Source organism: Tauraco erythrolophus, chromosome 6 (assembly GCF_009769465.1).
Source record: "Tauraco erythrolophus isolate bTauEry1 chromosome 6, bTauEry1.pri, whole genome shotgun sequence".
NCBI classification, from domain to species: domain Eukaryota; kingdom Metazoa; phylum Chordata; class Aves; order Musophagiformes; family Musophagidae; genus Tauraco; species Tauraco erythrolophus.
In genome coordinates, this window is record NC_141470.1 from 62,051,769 (window position 1) to 62,064,611 (window position 12,843).

Consider the following 12,843-nt stretch of genomic DNA (forward strand, 5'->3'; position numbering starts at 1 on the left):
CTCTTTCCATCTTCTGAAATTACTGAAATCAAAGCAAAAGCCATGAAGAAAGCACGACGAGGAGTCGCTCAGCTGCTAAGGGCTCCTGCCTGCACTGGACAAAATAACAGCTCTGAAACAGCCACTGGGAGATAATACGTACAGCTTAGAGCAGAGAAAAAACATTTTTCAAGGCCAAGGTTAACAAGTGGGATTTGAAATCGGGTTAAGTTTATAGCCAACCACACCACTGATAGATGACAAACTTGTTGAAGAACAAACCGCAGGCAGGACACAAGGTTGTCTACCAGAGAACATAAACACACAGGATTACAACACCCATTTTTAAAGATTTACATTTTAAGTATAGGTCTAAATTAAGACTTTCAATCGAATTTTGATTTTGCTGCATTATCACAGACATTGACTCTGTTATTTTTGATAAAAACTGACTAAGGCAACATAAAACAAACTTGAATTGTTCAAGGCTGAACTGAACGATAATACAGCATTCCTCTGAGAAGGAAATGCACCCTAAGGTCCACCGCAGAACACTTCCTATTCTCAGACACGAAACTACTTCCAAAACCTGACTTACTAATGTCATTTTAAATGTCTTAACAACAGAAGTATACATAAAACCTGCTTAGTTTCTACCAGCGAAGTGCGAAGCATACAAGTGGTCTGTATTGTGAAGGTCACACAAGCAATGTGAACTATGAACTTTGGGGTTCATTAAATCATGACATTTTGAAGTGGGAGGAGACAAAATATTTGTCTGTCTTGTCTGAACCGAGAAATACTAAAGTGAACAAACTATAAATATTAAGATTCAGTAAAAATTATTTGAGATCCAACATTTAATATTAATTAATTTTTCTGGTGAGAAAAAAAATCAACAACTAGGCACCAAGAACACAATAATCCACAATTTTTGTCTGTTTTGTATAATCCAGGAGAATTTCATACGACTTCATCTGTATGGAATCTGCTTTTGGCAGAAGGAACATCATCTTAAAAGGTAACTCTCTAACTTAATGATGTCAAAATATACACTACCATTTTTTTAAAAAAAATAAAATCTTTCTTTATGCTACTAATCATTACTGTTCAGAGTTACTCATTATGTCAAACAGCACCAAATCCAGGATCTCATTTCCTTTTTGCTGCTCAATAAAGTGGTGTTGGCAGCAGCATGCTTTAACACTCGTAATTTATTAACCTCATAGGTGTTGTAGCATGGAACTAAAGCCACAGACAGGAGGCATTCAGCAAGTTATACATGCTGCTTATGTTCACAGCAAAGGAGTTTCTGCAGCGCTTTTCTTGCCTCCCACATTTTAATAATTTTTTTTTTCCTTCACGGTGACTGCCAAGCCTCACGTATTTTGCAGATGCTTCCTTATTTTGCCCAAACCCTCTTTCTCATGCTTTAAAAAAATATTGCTGTGTATTTATCAAGGAGACATTTAATATATCCTGAAGAATTTTTAACTTTTTCAAATGCAGATGGTGAAGCCCAAGACAGACTCACATCGTGTTTTACAGGATGGTGTCCTGGATACAAACACTTGCTATTCCATAGGCTGAAAAGTGACATGTAACTAGGGCAGCAGCCATCATGAAAAAGGATCTTGCTAGAAAGCACTGAGATGTGCACATTTACTTCTGGTTGCTCCAGTTGAGGGAATAAGATTTTTTTATTGCGTGTCACTGGAAGTGTTCATAATGATAGCCCAGCTTTAATGATTTCTAAGAAAACTTCATTTATCAGTCACCTTCATATTTTAATGCAGTTCTTTTGCCTATCACACAAAAAATGTTCAAGATGTACTTGAAGGTTCAACAGGAGGGGTGTTTCCTTGGACTACATAAACACATATCAAAGACAGCCAGGAAACCTCCATTTCAAAACTAACTTGAGGAAGGAAGAGATTTACAGTATGAGACACTATTTAATGTCACTACTAGTTTCATCTCCATTCCCTCTCTTTTGCTCTATACACCCACATAGCCATCAAGAAGCTTTACAACATTATTCTGTAAGACACAGTGACAGGAACCAAGGAGCATTGTTTTGCCAGGGAGTATTTATAGGGGTAAGAGAGTTGGTTCATCACTCAATTGATAAAGTCAAAATTTTAAGTTCTTCACCACTTGAACATCACTTGCATTCTAAAACGTCCAAAATACGTAATTCCTGTGGTACTGGAAGAGCGAAGACGGAAGAAGATGGGAAAGAACATAGCACAGGGAAGAAAAGACCAGTTTCGTGCTTTTTGAGTGAATGTAAATCTAAACGTATTTCAGCCACGGTCTCAACTCAGCTGAGGAAGGAGGGCAACATTTTAGATTAAGAATAGAGAGCATACACACATGGCAATTTCATCATCCTCTGTAAGGTAGCCCAAGCACCCAGAGCTACCCAAAGCTGAGTCTTTGACTTTAGTTAAACAACAGGTTCTTTCCTGCACCCTGAAAGCAGACTGTACAGGAAAAACACAACTTATTCAGCAACTTAATTGCTTTAAATTATTTGTAATGTAGTTGCTGTGATGTCAAGCGTCCGGTCATTGCCAGACTATTATGAGTGGCAACCGACCCAGATTGTCATTCCTACAGCACTGCGAGCAACGCCGGACTGCAGCAGGGCAAGGGGCGCCGCCAGCCCCCTCGGGGCCTGCTCCGAGCCGCCGGCGTGCGGGAAGCCGGAGTGCGGAGGGTGAGGAGCCGGACTGGGGCCCTTCCCGAGGCGCCCAGCGCCCCCGGGCCGCGCGGGCTCGGCAGGCCCGTGGTAGGCCGGGGGGGCTGTCGCGTCCCATTCGCCTTCCCGGAAGGGATGGCGGCCCTGAGGGGAAGCCGAGGCGCCTCTCCCTGCCGCAAGGCGCGAGGCGGCGCTGAGGGAAGGGAGAGGCCGCTCAGCACGAGGCCGCGCAAAGCGCGAGACCCGCGGGCGCTGCCGCGCTGACTCAGCCCTCGCAGCTCCCCCACCCCATCGCGCGCTCTCTCGCGAGACGCCGCCAATGTAGACGCGATGTCCTTCGGGGCACGGGAGGGGGGAGGTGAAGAGAGGGGTGTCTTGATTGATAGCGGTCGCTGCCAGTGGGTGAGGGGGACGTCGAGCCCTCAGCCAATAGCGCCGTCAAAAGGCGAACGGCGAGCCAATGGTGAGGCTGAGGGGGCGGGGCGCGCCGCTGGCTGATTGATCCCAGCTTTGGCGTTGTTCAGTTAGAGCGAGAACATTCTAGAGGTGAGTACGGGGCAGCCATTGCCGGGGTCCCATCAGCCGCCCTCTTCTGCCTGAGCTGCGCGCCGGCCACCGCTTCTCCCTCCCCCCTTCCCTCTTCTCCCCCCTCCTTCTCCTCCCTCTCCTCACAGGTGTCGCCGCTAACGATGCCCCTGATTGTGTCTTACCCGCAGATTGTCCGGCACTGCTGTCCCTGCTGATACCGCCCGCCTCAGGACGCCGGGACCCGGAGGCTGCGGCGTCCGCCTCCGCCTCCCTTTCCGTCTGGATATAAGTGCCCCCACGGCCCTGTTCTCCTCGCACACTCGGCTTCGTCGCAGCCCGGGGCGAGCAGCGTTGGGTTTATGTCTTTATTGGACGAAAACGGTGAGTATTAGTGCTGGGCTAGGGCACACGAGAGCAGCCGGGATTGAGAGGAGGGATTGGGTCCTGGGAAGGGGCGAGGAGCAGGTCGGCGCTTTAGGCTGGGCTGAGGCGTCGGTAAACGCGGATCGTGGGGGAGGTTTTGTGTAACGAAGTGTCCCCCTTGGTGGAAGGGGGAAGAAAAACTAGCAGGAAAAAAAAAGTTAAAAGCCCCGACATTTCAGTTGTACCTGTTTGCTGATTTTTTTTTTTAGTGGTTTTGGTTTTGTCCTGAAATTTTTTTTCCTTTAATTCCCCACCGCCGCCATGCGAGGAGACAAGATGGCGGCGGCGGGGGCCGCGCCTGCCCGTGCCGGGGGCGGGCGGGGAGGGGGCGCGGTGGCGCAGTTACGGACCCGGTGGCGGGGGGGCGCCCGCCCGTGACGGGCTGGCCCCGGGGGGACGGGGGACGGAGGGGAGGGAGGGGGCAGCCGCCGAGCCCGGCACCCCCGCGGCTGCGGGGCGCATGCGCGGCTGGAGGCGGCTTCCCCTCCCCATCCATCCCTTCGGGGCTGACTCAGTGCTTCACTGCTGCATTTATGAGTCATCGCGGGGCTGAGCGGGGCGGGGAGACCGTGCTTGGGAGCCGGGAGGCCCTCTGCCTTCCCGCTTTTTCCTTTGCGTGCGGCGGGGGGTGGTGGTGCTCGGGATGAGGTGTCCTAGGGACCGGGAGAGGGAGCTTCAATCTGCAGCAGACAAAAGCCGGGATCGGGAAGGAGGGGGAACGGCTCGCGCTCGGTCACCGACATACCTGCTTCCTCAGGGCTGCCGCCGGCACGCGGCCAGGTCACGTGGCGGCTCTTTTTAGCCATGGCGGGGGAAGGAAGCCTCGTGCTTGGAGCAAAGTCCGCCGAGCGTTTTTGGCTGAGGAAGGGCGAAACTGCGTCTGAGAAAGCGTAGAACATGAGGCGCAGACAGATCTGTTTGTTTCCTGTGTAAAGGACTTGGTCAGCGTGATCGGAGGGACTCGGACCATGCAGAACCAACAGACATGCATAAATACTTAATCATAAATACTAAGTAGGCTGTTTTAATGTGTCAACGCTTCTGTCGTTAATGATAACAACATGATGACGTGTCAGAATAGCCATGCTGTAGTTAGGGTTGCCTGGGTAGTCAACCAGTTGTGGCTTAGGTACTCTTGGATCTGATTATAGAGACACATGTTAATTTAAATATGTAAATACTGGTTAAGGCAACTTTAATAATAGGATTCATCCTCCTTCCCCTTCCTCCCCCTCCCCCCTTTCCCTAAGAAAAAAATCAACTGGAAAAGCTGCTGCACTGCTCTGTACCTCTGCATTGCTAGGCTTTCTACAGTGAAGCAACTTATGTCAGACTTTATCAGGCTTATTGTTAAGTCAGAACTCAACAGAAGCTGCTCCATAATTGAGAGGGAGAATTACCTATTTTTCAACTCTTTTCCACTCCGATCCAAAAAACTGGTAAGCCATGTAAAAATTACATTGGGCTACAGATTGCTGCTGCTTCATCTTACTGATGCTTCTTAATGTTCTGACAGACTTCAGTTTATGTGATAAGTTCATGCTATGATGTGAAATTTGAAACTATTTTCCAGATCCTTCTGCATCCTGCAGCGTGAAATGATTCACGTGACCCTCTCTGTACAAGAGCTGTTGGTCTCCATAATAAATCAAGCTGTGTTCCTTTCCCTTCCTTATTGATCGCAGCACTCCTTCAGGAGTTAATTGTACAGAAAATAGTCCTAAGCTGTTGAATTCTTTTTGGGTAGTAAGAAAGAAGAGAGTAGAAAGCTCTATGGTGTAGTTGAGGAAAAATTACTTAGCAGTACAATGCAAGGCTATTGTTTTTCCATTCCACAAGTTGAAGCAAGCCATAGTGTAAAAAACATACTTTAAAAAAAAAAAATCTTTTCACCCTAAGTGTAGTTACTTTTGTAGTTCTCTAGCAAAATCTGATTGGTGAATATTCAGGTAAACTTAATTTCTTTTCTGTTTATTAACGTTTGCAGAGCTGTTGCGCAGCCACTGGTACCTGTATTGGGGAAACATAGCATACAAGCAAGAACCTTACAGCCTCAGTGGCGAAAATTTTTTCATGTCAGAGACCGAGAACTCTTGCAGTCGTTTATGTCATCCCGTCTTCTCCAGACAGAAGATACCAAAAAACTGCAATCAAAGATCTCTTCATCTTATTGATAAAGCTACTAATAAGGCAAAATGTCTGTCAACGTCAACCGCAGTGTTTCAGATCAGTTCTATCGCTACAAAATGCCCCGTCTGATTGCCAAGGTAACTCACTAACCATTAGCAGTAAGTAGGTAGTGTTTCATATGACTTGCTGTCTTGATAGAAGAGAAATAGAGGTGTGAGGTAATGATCCCAGTGTTTAGACAGTCATAGAGCAGGGAGGAGGTCTGCTCGTTTCTGTCCAGACGAAGTACGCATTAGCTTTTTTAGGAAGACACACTTCAAAGCAGAACTCTTGATGTAGTGAAATGGGTGATACATACTGGGTTTGGCTGTTGAAGTCACTTAATCTTAAAACACTTTCTCTTTCTTCAGGTGGAGGGCAAAGGAAATGGAATAAAGACGGTTATAGTCAACATGGTTGACGTTGCAAAGGCGCTTAATCGGCCTCCAACGTGTAAGTAGCCCAGAGTGAGATAGCAATTTTTTGTGCTGTTGTGTTTGAAGTGGTAGTGTTAAGTAGCTAATAAAGCATTAATTAGCACTGTTCTTTCAAGATTGTAAGAAAGGAATGTGAGTATCTCAGGATGAAATAATGAACAGAAAGAAGCAGTGGCATATTTACTTGGCTGTTAAAAATCACAGTGAAGATATGAAGACAGTGGTGGTTATTATACTTCCTTTACAGATCCTACCAAATTTTTTGGTTGTGAGCTGGGAGCACAGACCCAGTTTGATGTTAAGAATGACCGTTACATTGTCAATGGATCTCATGAGGCGAATAAGCTGCAAGACATGTTGGATGGATTCATTAAAAAATTTGTTCTCTGTCCTGAGTGTGAGAATCCTGAAACTGATCTGGTGAGTGCTCTCTGTCTGTAATAATAGTAAGACTATGGAAGTGGTGCGAAGTTAATAGCTGACTTGAATATCTGTGAAGAGAAACTCCCTTCCACTGGGAAGCTTTTAGACTTGGGTCAAAACTTCTGAGCTAGATTGCTACTTCTAAACTTTCTCTGTTGGGAGTGATACAAAGTATTTATACATCTGGCTTAATTCTGTGGAGATGGTAATGTAAACATCAGGTTTAGGCTTTAATGCATAATTGTTTTGTAAGTGATATGTTAATTGGAGGTTTGTTTTTTTTTTTTTTACAGCATGTCAATCCTAAGAAACAAACTATAGGTAACTCTTGCAAAGCCTGTGGCTATCGAGGCATGCTTGACACAAACCATAAACTCTGCACGTTCATTCTCAAAAACCCACCTGGTAGGTGTTGTTTCCTTATTTGGTGGGGATAAAGGGAAGTTCTGCGGTGTGAGTGCTGTTAATGAAGTGGAAAAACAAATAGTTTGCATCTAATTAATGTGTAAAAAGGCGCCAGCATACTCCTATAGTATGTTAGTAGGTGTGTGTTCATAGTTCCAATATGAGCAGTCTCTTCCCTTGTAATCCTGTGTCCTTCCCAAGCAGCAGTACTTGTGAAGAGTTGCATTTGCCTGTGCAGGACAAAACTTAGGAGGAGGAGAACTAATTAGCAGGAGCTCACTGCAGTTTTGCCTTTAAGTCACCATGAATTAAAAGGGTAGGAAGTAAAAGCAGCATAGTAAATGCTAACTGTAAGGTACTTGTTCTGCGCAAGCAACACTCTGTAGTAAGCATCTAGTTGCCTGCTGCAATTTAAGCTTGCTAGAATAGAAAAGTCTAACCTATTCCAGGGGTCTCTGCTTGTGAGGTCACCTGTTATATAGACTTGGACAACCTTATGTTTTTGAAATGGGGATTTGAAAGAGGTGCAGTGGTGCAGGGACTTCACTCTATGAACTAGAGTAGGCTAAAACATTAAAATTCACTTGCAGAAAGTGGTGACACTGGCACAGGAAAGAAAGAAAAGGAGAAGAAGAACAGGAAAGGCAAGGACAAAGAGAATGGTTCTGTGTCCAGCAATGAGACACTTCCACCACCACCACCAGAGGAGATTACTCCTCCACAGGTTGTGGTAAGTAGAAGGGAAAGTGTGGAGATGAGTGTGTGTGGTGTCTTGCTCCTATTTAAAACTCAAATCAGTGGGATTCCTTGCAAGTCAACATGGCACCAAAAGTTCTTAGTGTATCTAGAACTTCCCTGCTAAATAGCAGTATCCTTGTCTCCACTCTGTAGCAGCTTCATCAATTCTTCAGTAACAGTATGTGTGCTCCTTGCTAAGTGAAAGCTGCATACCCTTTACAATCCAGGTCCCTGGAAAGGAGTATCTTGTGAGTGTACTAGATAGAGCGATGAAACAGCACACTTACGTAACCCTACAGATGGCTGCAAACACATATCTAGCTTCCATTACTTCTTGCCTACATCTGTCTTTTCTCCATCCTCTTTGACTTGCCAATCATAGTGTAATTCTTTCTTTAGGGAAAATCAAAAATACTTGTTCATAAAAATGCTTTCAAGTCTGTATCTAGAAACAACACTCACCTATTATTAAGCTTGTACTAACATTGTATGAATCTCTCGGTTGGTTTTGTTTTTTAGGAGGAGGAGGATGATGATGACTGGGGTGAAGACACAACAGAAGAAGCCCAGAGACGTAGAATGGATGAAATCAGTGACCATGCAAAAAACCTCACACTTAGTGAAGACCTGGAAAGAACAGTGGAGGAGAGAGTCAACATACTATTTGATTTTGTGAAGGTGAGTATTTCTTGGTGGTTTTCTTGGTAACCACTCTGCTGTAGTTGTATAAAATGTTGGTAAGGAGACCAAGAGCAACCTGCTGAAGCTTCTACCAAAGTACTGATTGCACCAGTGATGAGGAAGGAAGCAGTGCAATAGAGCATTGGCACAGACCTGAGTAACTTTCAAACACTTCTACTTGTTCTGTCTTGTAGAAAAAGAAGGAAGAAGGCGTTATTGATACTTCTGACAAAGACATTGTAGCAGAAGCAGAGAGACTGGATGTAAAGGCTATGGGCCCGCTAGTTCTCACTGAAGTCCTTTTCGACGAAAAGATTCGCGAACAGATAAGGAAATACAGGCGTCACTTCCTTCGTGTAAGCAGTCTCTTCTGCACCCAGTGTAACAACTGTTGTGCTGGGGTTTTGTAGCAACTGCTTGGCTGGCTTCTGGATTGCATGGTCCTGTGGGGAAGAAAGCTTTTTGTAGGTGGTGGTGGTGATGATGTTGTTTTTAAACCACTACTGGTTACCTAGGGAAAACTGCTGGGAGAGACAGTATAAGCTGTTGTAAATTTTACTGTCTTGTTGAGTTGAGCAGAAGCAGCAGCTTTCTGAAGAGGAAAAAAGCTAACTTATTGCTTTTGGTTTTGTCACTATTCTAGTTCTGCCACAACAACAAGAAAGCTCAGAGGTACCTTCTCCATGGCTTTGAGTGTGTGGTAGCCATGCATCAGTCTCAGCTTATTTCTAAAATACCACATATTTTGAAGGAAATGTATGATGCAGATCTTCTGGAAGAAGAAGTCATCCTTAGCTGGGCAGAAAAGGTAAAGGGTTGTATTTCATGTACTATACTAGCTAAGTACCTGAGTTAGCATACTGCATCTGGCTTCTCCATTCTAGTGTAGTTTCTTGTGCAGATGTCTTCAAATAACTAATCTGAGATAAGTTACTGTGTGGGAGAAACCTCTCTTTCAAAAATGGGGTTGTTGGACGCAGTGGGGTGAGGTTAGAGTTCTAAGTTAGGCTCTTGCTGAATTGGGGTATGATCTGATGTAAACTCCTTCAGTGTTCAAGCCAAGTCTCTGTACTTCCATGTTTCAGACCTCAAAGAAATACGTTTCCAAGGAGCTTGCCAAAGAAATCCGTGTCAAAGCAGAACCATTTATTAAATGGCTAAAGGAAGCTGAAGAGGAATCTTCCGGTAATGAAGAAGAGGATGAAGATGAAAACATAGAGGTAGGAAAGGGTCGCTTACTGTACACAGCTTCAAGTTTGCACTGTTTCTTCATGCTTGAGTCTTGGACTTCATCCTGGTGCACTATAAAACAGCTTAGTGTATTACTGCGCTTGTTGGGAACTGGAGGAACACCTCATTTCTAATGCTTTGTCAGACTGGTTTTGCTGGACACAGTCACTTGTCTACTGAAGACACTTTTGTAGCAGTACAGGTGTGTCTCAGTAGCCAAAGACTCTCTCTCTGGAACGGTACAGACTCTTGCACAGTAGTAGTTGATAGAGCAAAAGACTGGCAAGAGATCCTGCCATATTGTCAATAAAGCCCTTGTGTTTTAGAAGTTGGTGGGGTGTGTTAGAAAAGCTGATTAAAGAACAACTTGATTTTCCCCACGGCTTAGGCCCCCAGGTAGCATCTCTTAGCTACACTCCAGCTGACTCTGGCTGGGATCTTTTTTGCGTGTGGGCTTGTTTGTCCTTCTCCCAATAGTACCTGCTCTTGTTCCTGATAGGAGATCCTGCTTCTTGCAGACTCGCACGCACACTCCTGCCTTCTAAAGACAGATGTTAGGTGTAGCTATAGTTGCAGCGTGCCTGAACTCGGCTTGTACTGGGAGGGCTGAGCAGCATGTTTCAGAACATGGAGCAGTTCCTGCCAGTAGACAGGAGGGCTGTTGAGTGGGTGGGTGTTGCAACTCCTGATGTTAAAATTACTGTACTGCTTAACAGTGGCAGTAGATGCTGTAGTAAAACTAAGTGCCTTGTCGCTACAGGTGGTGTACTCTACAACTGCCAGTGTACCTAAAGTTGAAACTGTGAAGCCTGCAAACAATAAAGATGACGATATCGATATTGATGCCATTTAAAGTGATGCAACATAGCTTCCAGCAAAATAATGCAAACTTCTCTGCGTTTTCTGCCAGAAGTGTGACTTGTATGTGCACAAGCTGAAATGGCTTAACATCCCGCTACTCTTTGTACTCTAAAATGTATCTTTTTACTGTGACTGGTCTTGTGTAACTAAGCCTAATACCAAGGAGTCAGCACGTCGGTGAACTGATCTAGTTTGCAACTGGCATGTTCTATTTTGTTTTTCTAACTTGTGTTGGACACATACTTGGAGCACATTTATACAGTTGTGGAAATAAAGGATTTGGTTTTGGTCAATCTTACTTCGTGACTCTGAACTCCCTTATTTCTTTTCCAAGTAAGTATTTACACAGCTTAATGAAGCGTGCGGATTTTGAGACAAAATGAAAAAAATATCTTGTATGAGATGCAAAAAAAAAAAAAAATCTTGGAGGCTGTTGCAACAGTGGAGACTTGAAACCTGGGCAAGAAGCTGCTGGCAGCTTTGCAGTACAGTATAAAGATGCCAGCTGCTTAAACCAGAGGCCACCTGTCTGGATTCTAATTGTTGCAGGTGTGTTTTTAACAAAACTCCTACAGGTGTTCACTATGTAAGTTTGGGTTTTTTTTCTGAGGTTTCCAACACCTCTGCCAAATACAGGTTTCAGCAGTTTGACTACAGATAAGCGAGCTGCTACCTCTGCAGTCAGCACGCACTGCTGCTGGTCACCATCCTCCAGTCTGATTCGGGGTGGGGAGGGAGGGGAAGAGGGCAGGCTCTGCTGCCTGGCGTGTGGCAGCCCCTGAGGCCGACCTGTGTTGCTCTGTTTTGTAGATCCTCAATGCCAACGCTGAGGAACCTGATGGTTTTAGAAACAATACAAAGGGAAATGTCCATCTAAATCAGGAAACTGGTGTGGAGTGGCAAGTGACGGGTTTTGGCCTAGGAGTATGGGGTTTTGGGGAGGGATTTTTGTTGCCTTTTGCTCTGGAAAACCAAGACTGGCAATAGAGTAATAATGTTTTTTTTCATTGTTTTGAGATTCAGTATTACAAGTTTTGAGAGACAGAGGCTCCAGTGGACAGTGAGTGCTGCTTTTCCTAATCAAATTGTTCTTAGACTTCGATGACAGTGAAGATTTTGTTTGCTCTAACAATAGCGGTGACTTGAGCTGCCAGTTTTCCTCTCCAAAGCAGTGGGGTGTAGGTCTGTGGTCTTGGCCTCAAATTGTCACTTGGCCCTGGCAGACATGGCAAACAACATTAGGACGATAGGGTTGAAGCCATGACATGTTTGGAAGCGTTCTTGTTTTGTTTTAGACAAGTTTTTTATTGCAGTAGTACAAAAAGATTTTTTAAAACTTAAATACAGGTTTAGTCCTGGCTTTTTTATTTTTCATCTTACAAGAACACTTTTTCTTCTTTCAATTCAGACTAGGCTTGTATTTCAATTTTTATGCTCATTGGGAACCTGGAAGATTAATTAATCCTCATGTGACCCTTCCAGAAGATACCTCCTCCTGGTGCAGGCACACGCTTCCCTTGTGTAATAGTTGTGTGCACACCATTGCACGTTTGTGTGCCAGGCTGGAAGCAGAGTCTGGAAGGTTGAGATCCTCTGAAAAAAACACAGTGTAGCTGTTAGGTGATGATTTTTCGCCTGGTACTGCTGTAGAAAACTGTATGGATGGGTTTTAGTTCGTGTGAGTGGCAATTAAGAGACTAGAACGTGGAACTTTTTAAAGCAAAAGGCTAGAACTTGTAGGGTGGTGACAGAAGTTTGAGAGGGAAGGGTTAAAAACACTCGAGTTGGAGGCAGGGCTTCAGCCCTGGGCTTCCTGCTTCCTTCTGTCAACAGGCTAGGTATTGGCAATATGGAGAAAATGAAATCATTCACTGGTATCTCCTGGTCACATTGGTGACGTGGGTGTAAGACTTCCTCAAGTTGTGCCTCCGTGGTAGTTGCTTACCTGTTGCAGCAGAAGGTGCTTGTCCATCGGGCTAGTTCTTCAGACAGGGGTTTGAGTGGGATTTACCTTTTCCTGAGCAGGATTCCTGCTTGCACAGGGAACAATGAGAAGCTTTGTGCCTTCCCAGGACCTGTCTCAGTTGCGATGTTGAGAAATACTGGTGCCCTTTAACTTGCACAAGAGAGTTCCCTGCAGAGTGGGCAGTACCTCTCCTCGCTCTCTGAGCCCGGTTCTTGGCTAGGACAGGTCAGTGCAGTTCACCAGACCCATCAGTTGATCCATGCTGGTGGTGTGCAGATGCAGCTTTGCAGATCCAGGTT

The 12,843-nt window shown here is 45.0% G+C and overlaps 1 protein-coding gene and 1 non-coding gene across 3 annotated transcripts; both read left to right on the forward strand.

Annotated features, from left to right (window-relative positions):
* The first annotated feature begins 3,244 nt into the window (after positions 1–3,244).
* On the forward strand, positions 3,245–10,876 carry EIF5 (eukaryotic translation initiation factor 5). 2 transcript variants are annotated; one of them, XM_086612629.1, is made up of 12 exons: positions 3,245–3,592; positions 4,885–5,073; positions 5,622–5,901; positions 6,175–6,256; positions 6,488–6,660; positions 6,957–7,068; positions 7,659–7,798; positions 8,326–8,484; positions 8,682–8,843; positions 9,131–9,295; positions 9,573–9,707; positions 10,478–10,876. In XM_086612629.1, exons 3-12 carry the CDS (start codon positions 5,830–5,832, stop codon positions 10,568–10,570), a joined length of 1,293 nt encoding a protein of 430 aa, XP_086468755.1. In that variant the 5' UTR covers positions 3,245–3,592; positions 4,885–5,073; positions 5,622–5,829; the 3' UTR covers positions 10,571–10,876. The 2 variants fall into 2 exon arrangements, with proteins under 2 accessions (XP_086468755.1, XP_086468754.1); XM_086612628.1 differs by lacking the exon at positions 4,885–5,073.
* On the forward strand, positions 7,439–7,561 carry LOC147528635 (small nucleolar RNA SNORA28). The gene has a single exon (XR_015222239.1). It is a non-coding gene; the product is annotated as a small nucleolar RNA SNORA28 (small nucleolar RNA).
* Positions 10,877–12,843: the final 1,967 nt, after the last annotated feature.

Excerpts from the sequence above, each read along its gene's own strand:
- EIF5 (XM_086612629.1), top strand. The coding sequence starts at position 5,830 with ATGTCTGTCAACGTCAACCGCAGTGTTTCAGATCAGTTCTATCGCTAC. Across the intron at positions 6,257-6,487 it reads GCTTAATCGGCCTCCAACGT|ATCCTACCAAATTTTTTGGT; the intron begins GTAAGTAGCCCA and ends CTTCCTTTACAG. Across the intron at positions 6,661-6,956 it reads AGAATCCTGAAACTGATCTG|CATGTCAATCCTAAGAAACA; the intron begins GTGAGTGCTCTC and ends TTTTTTTTACAG.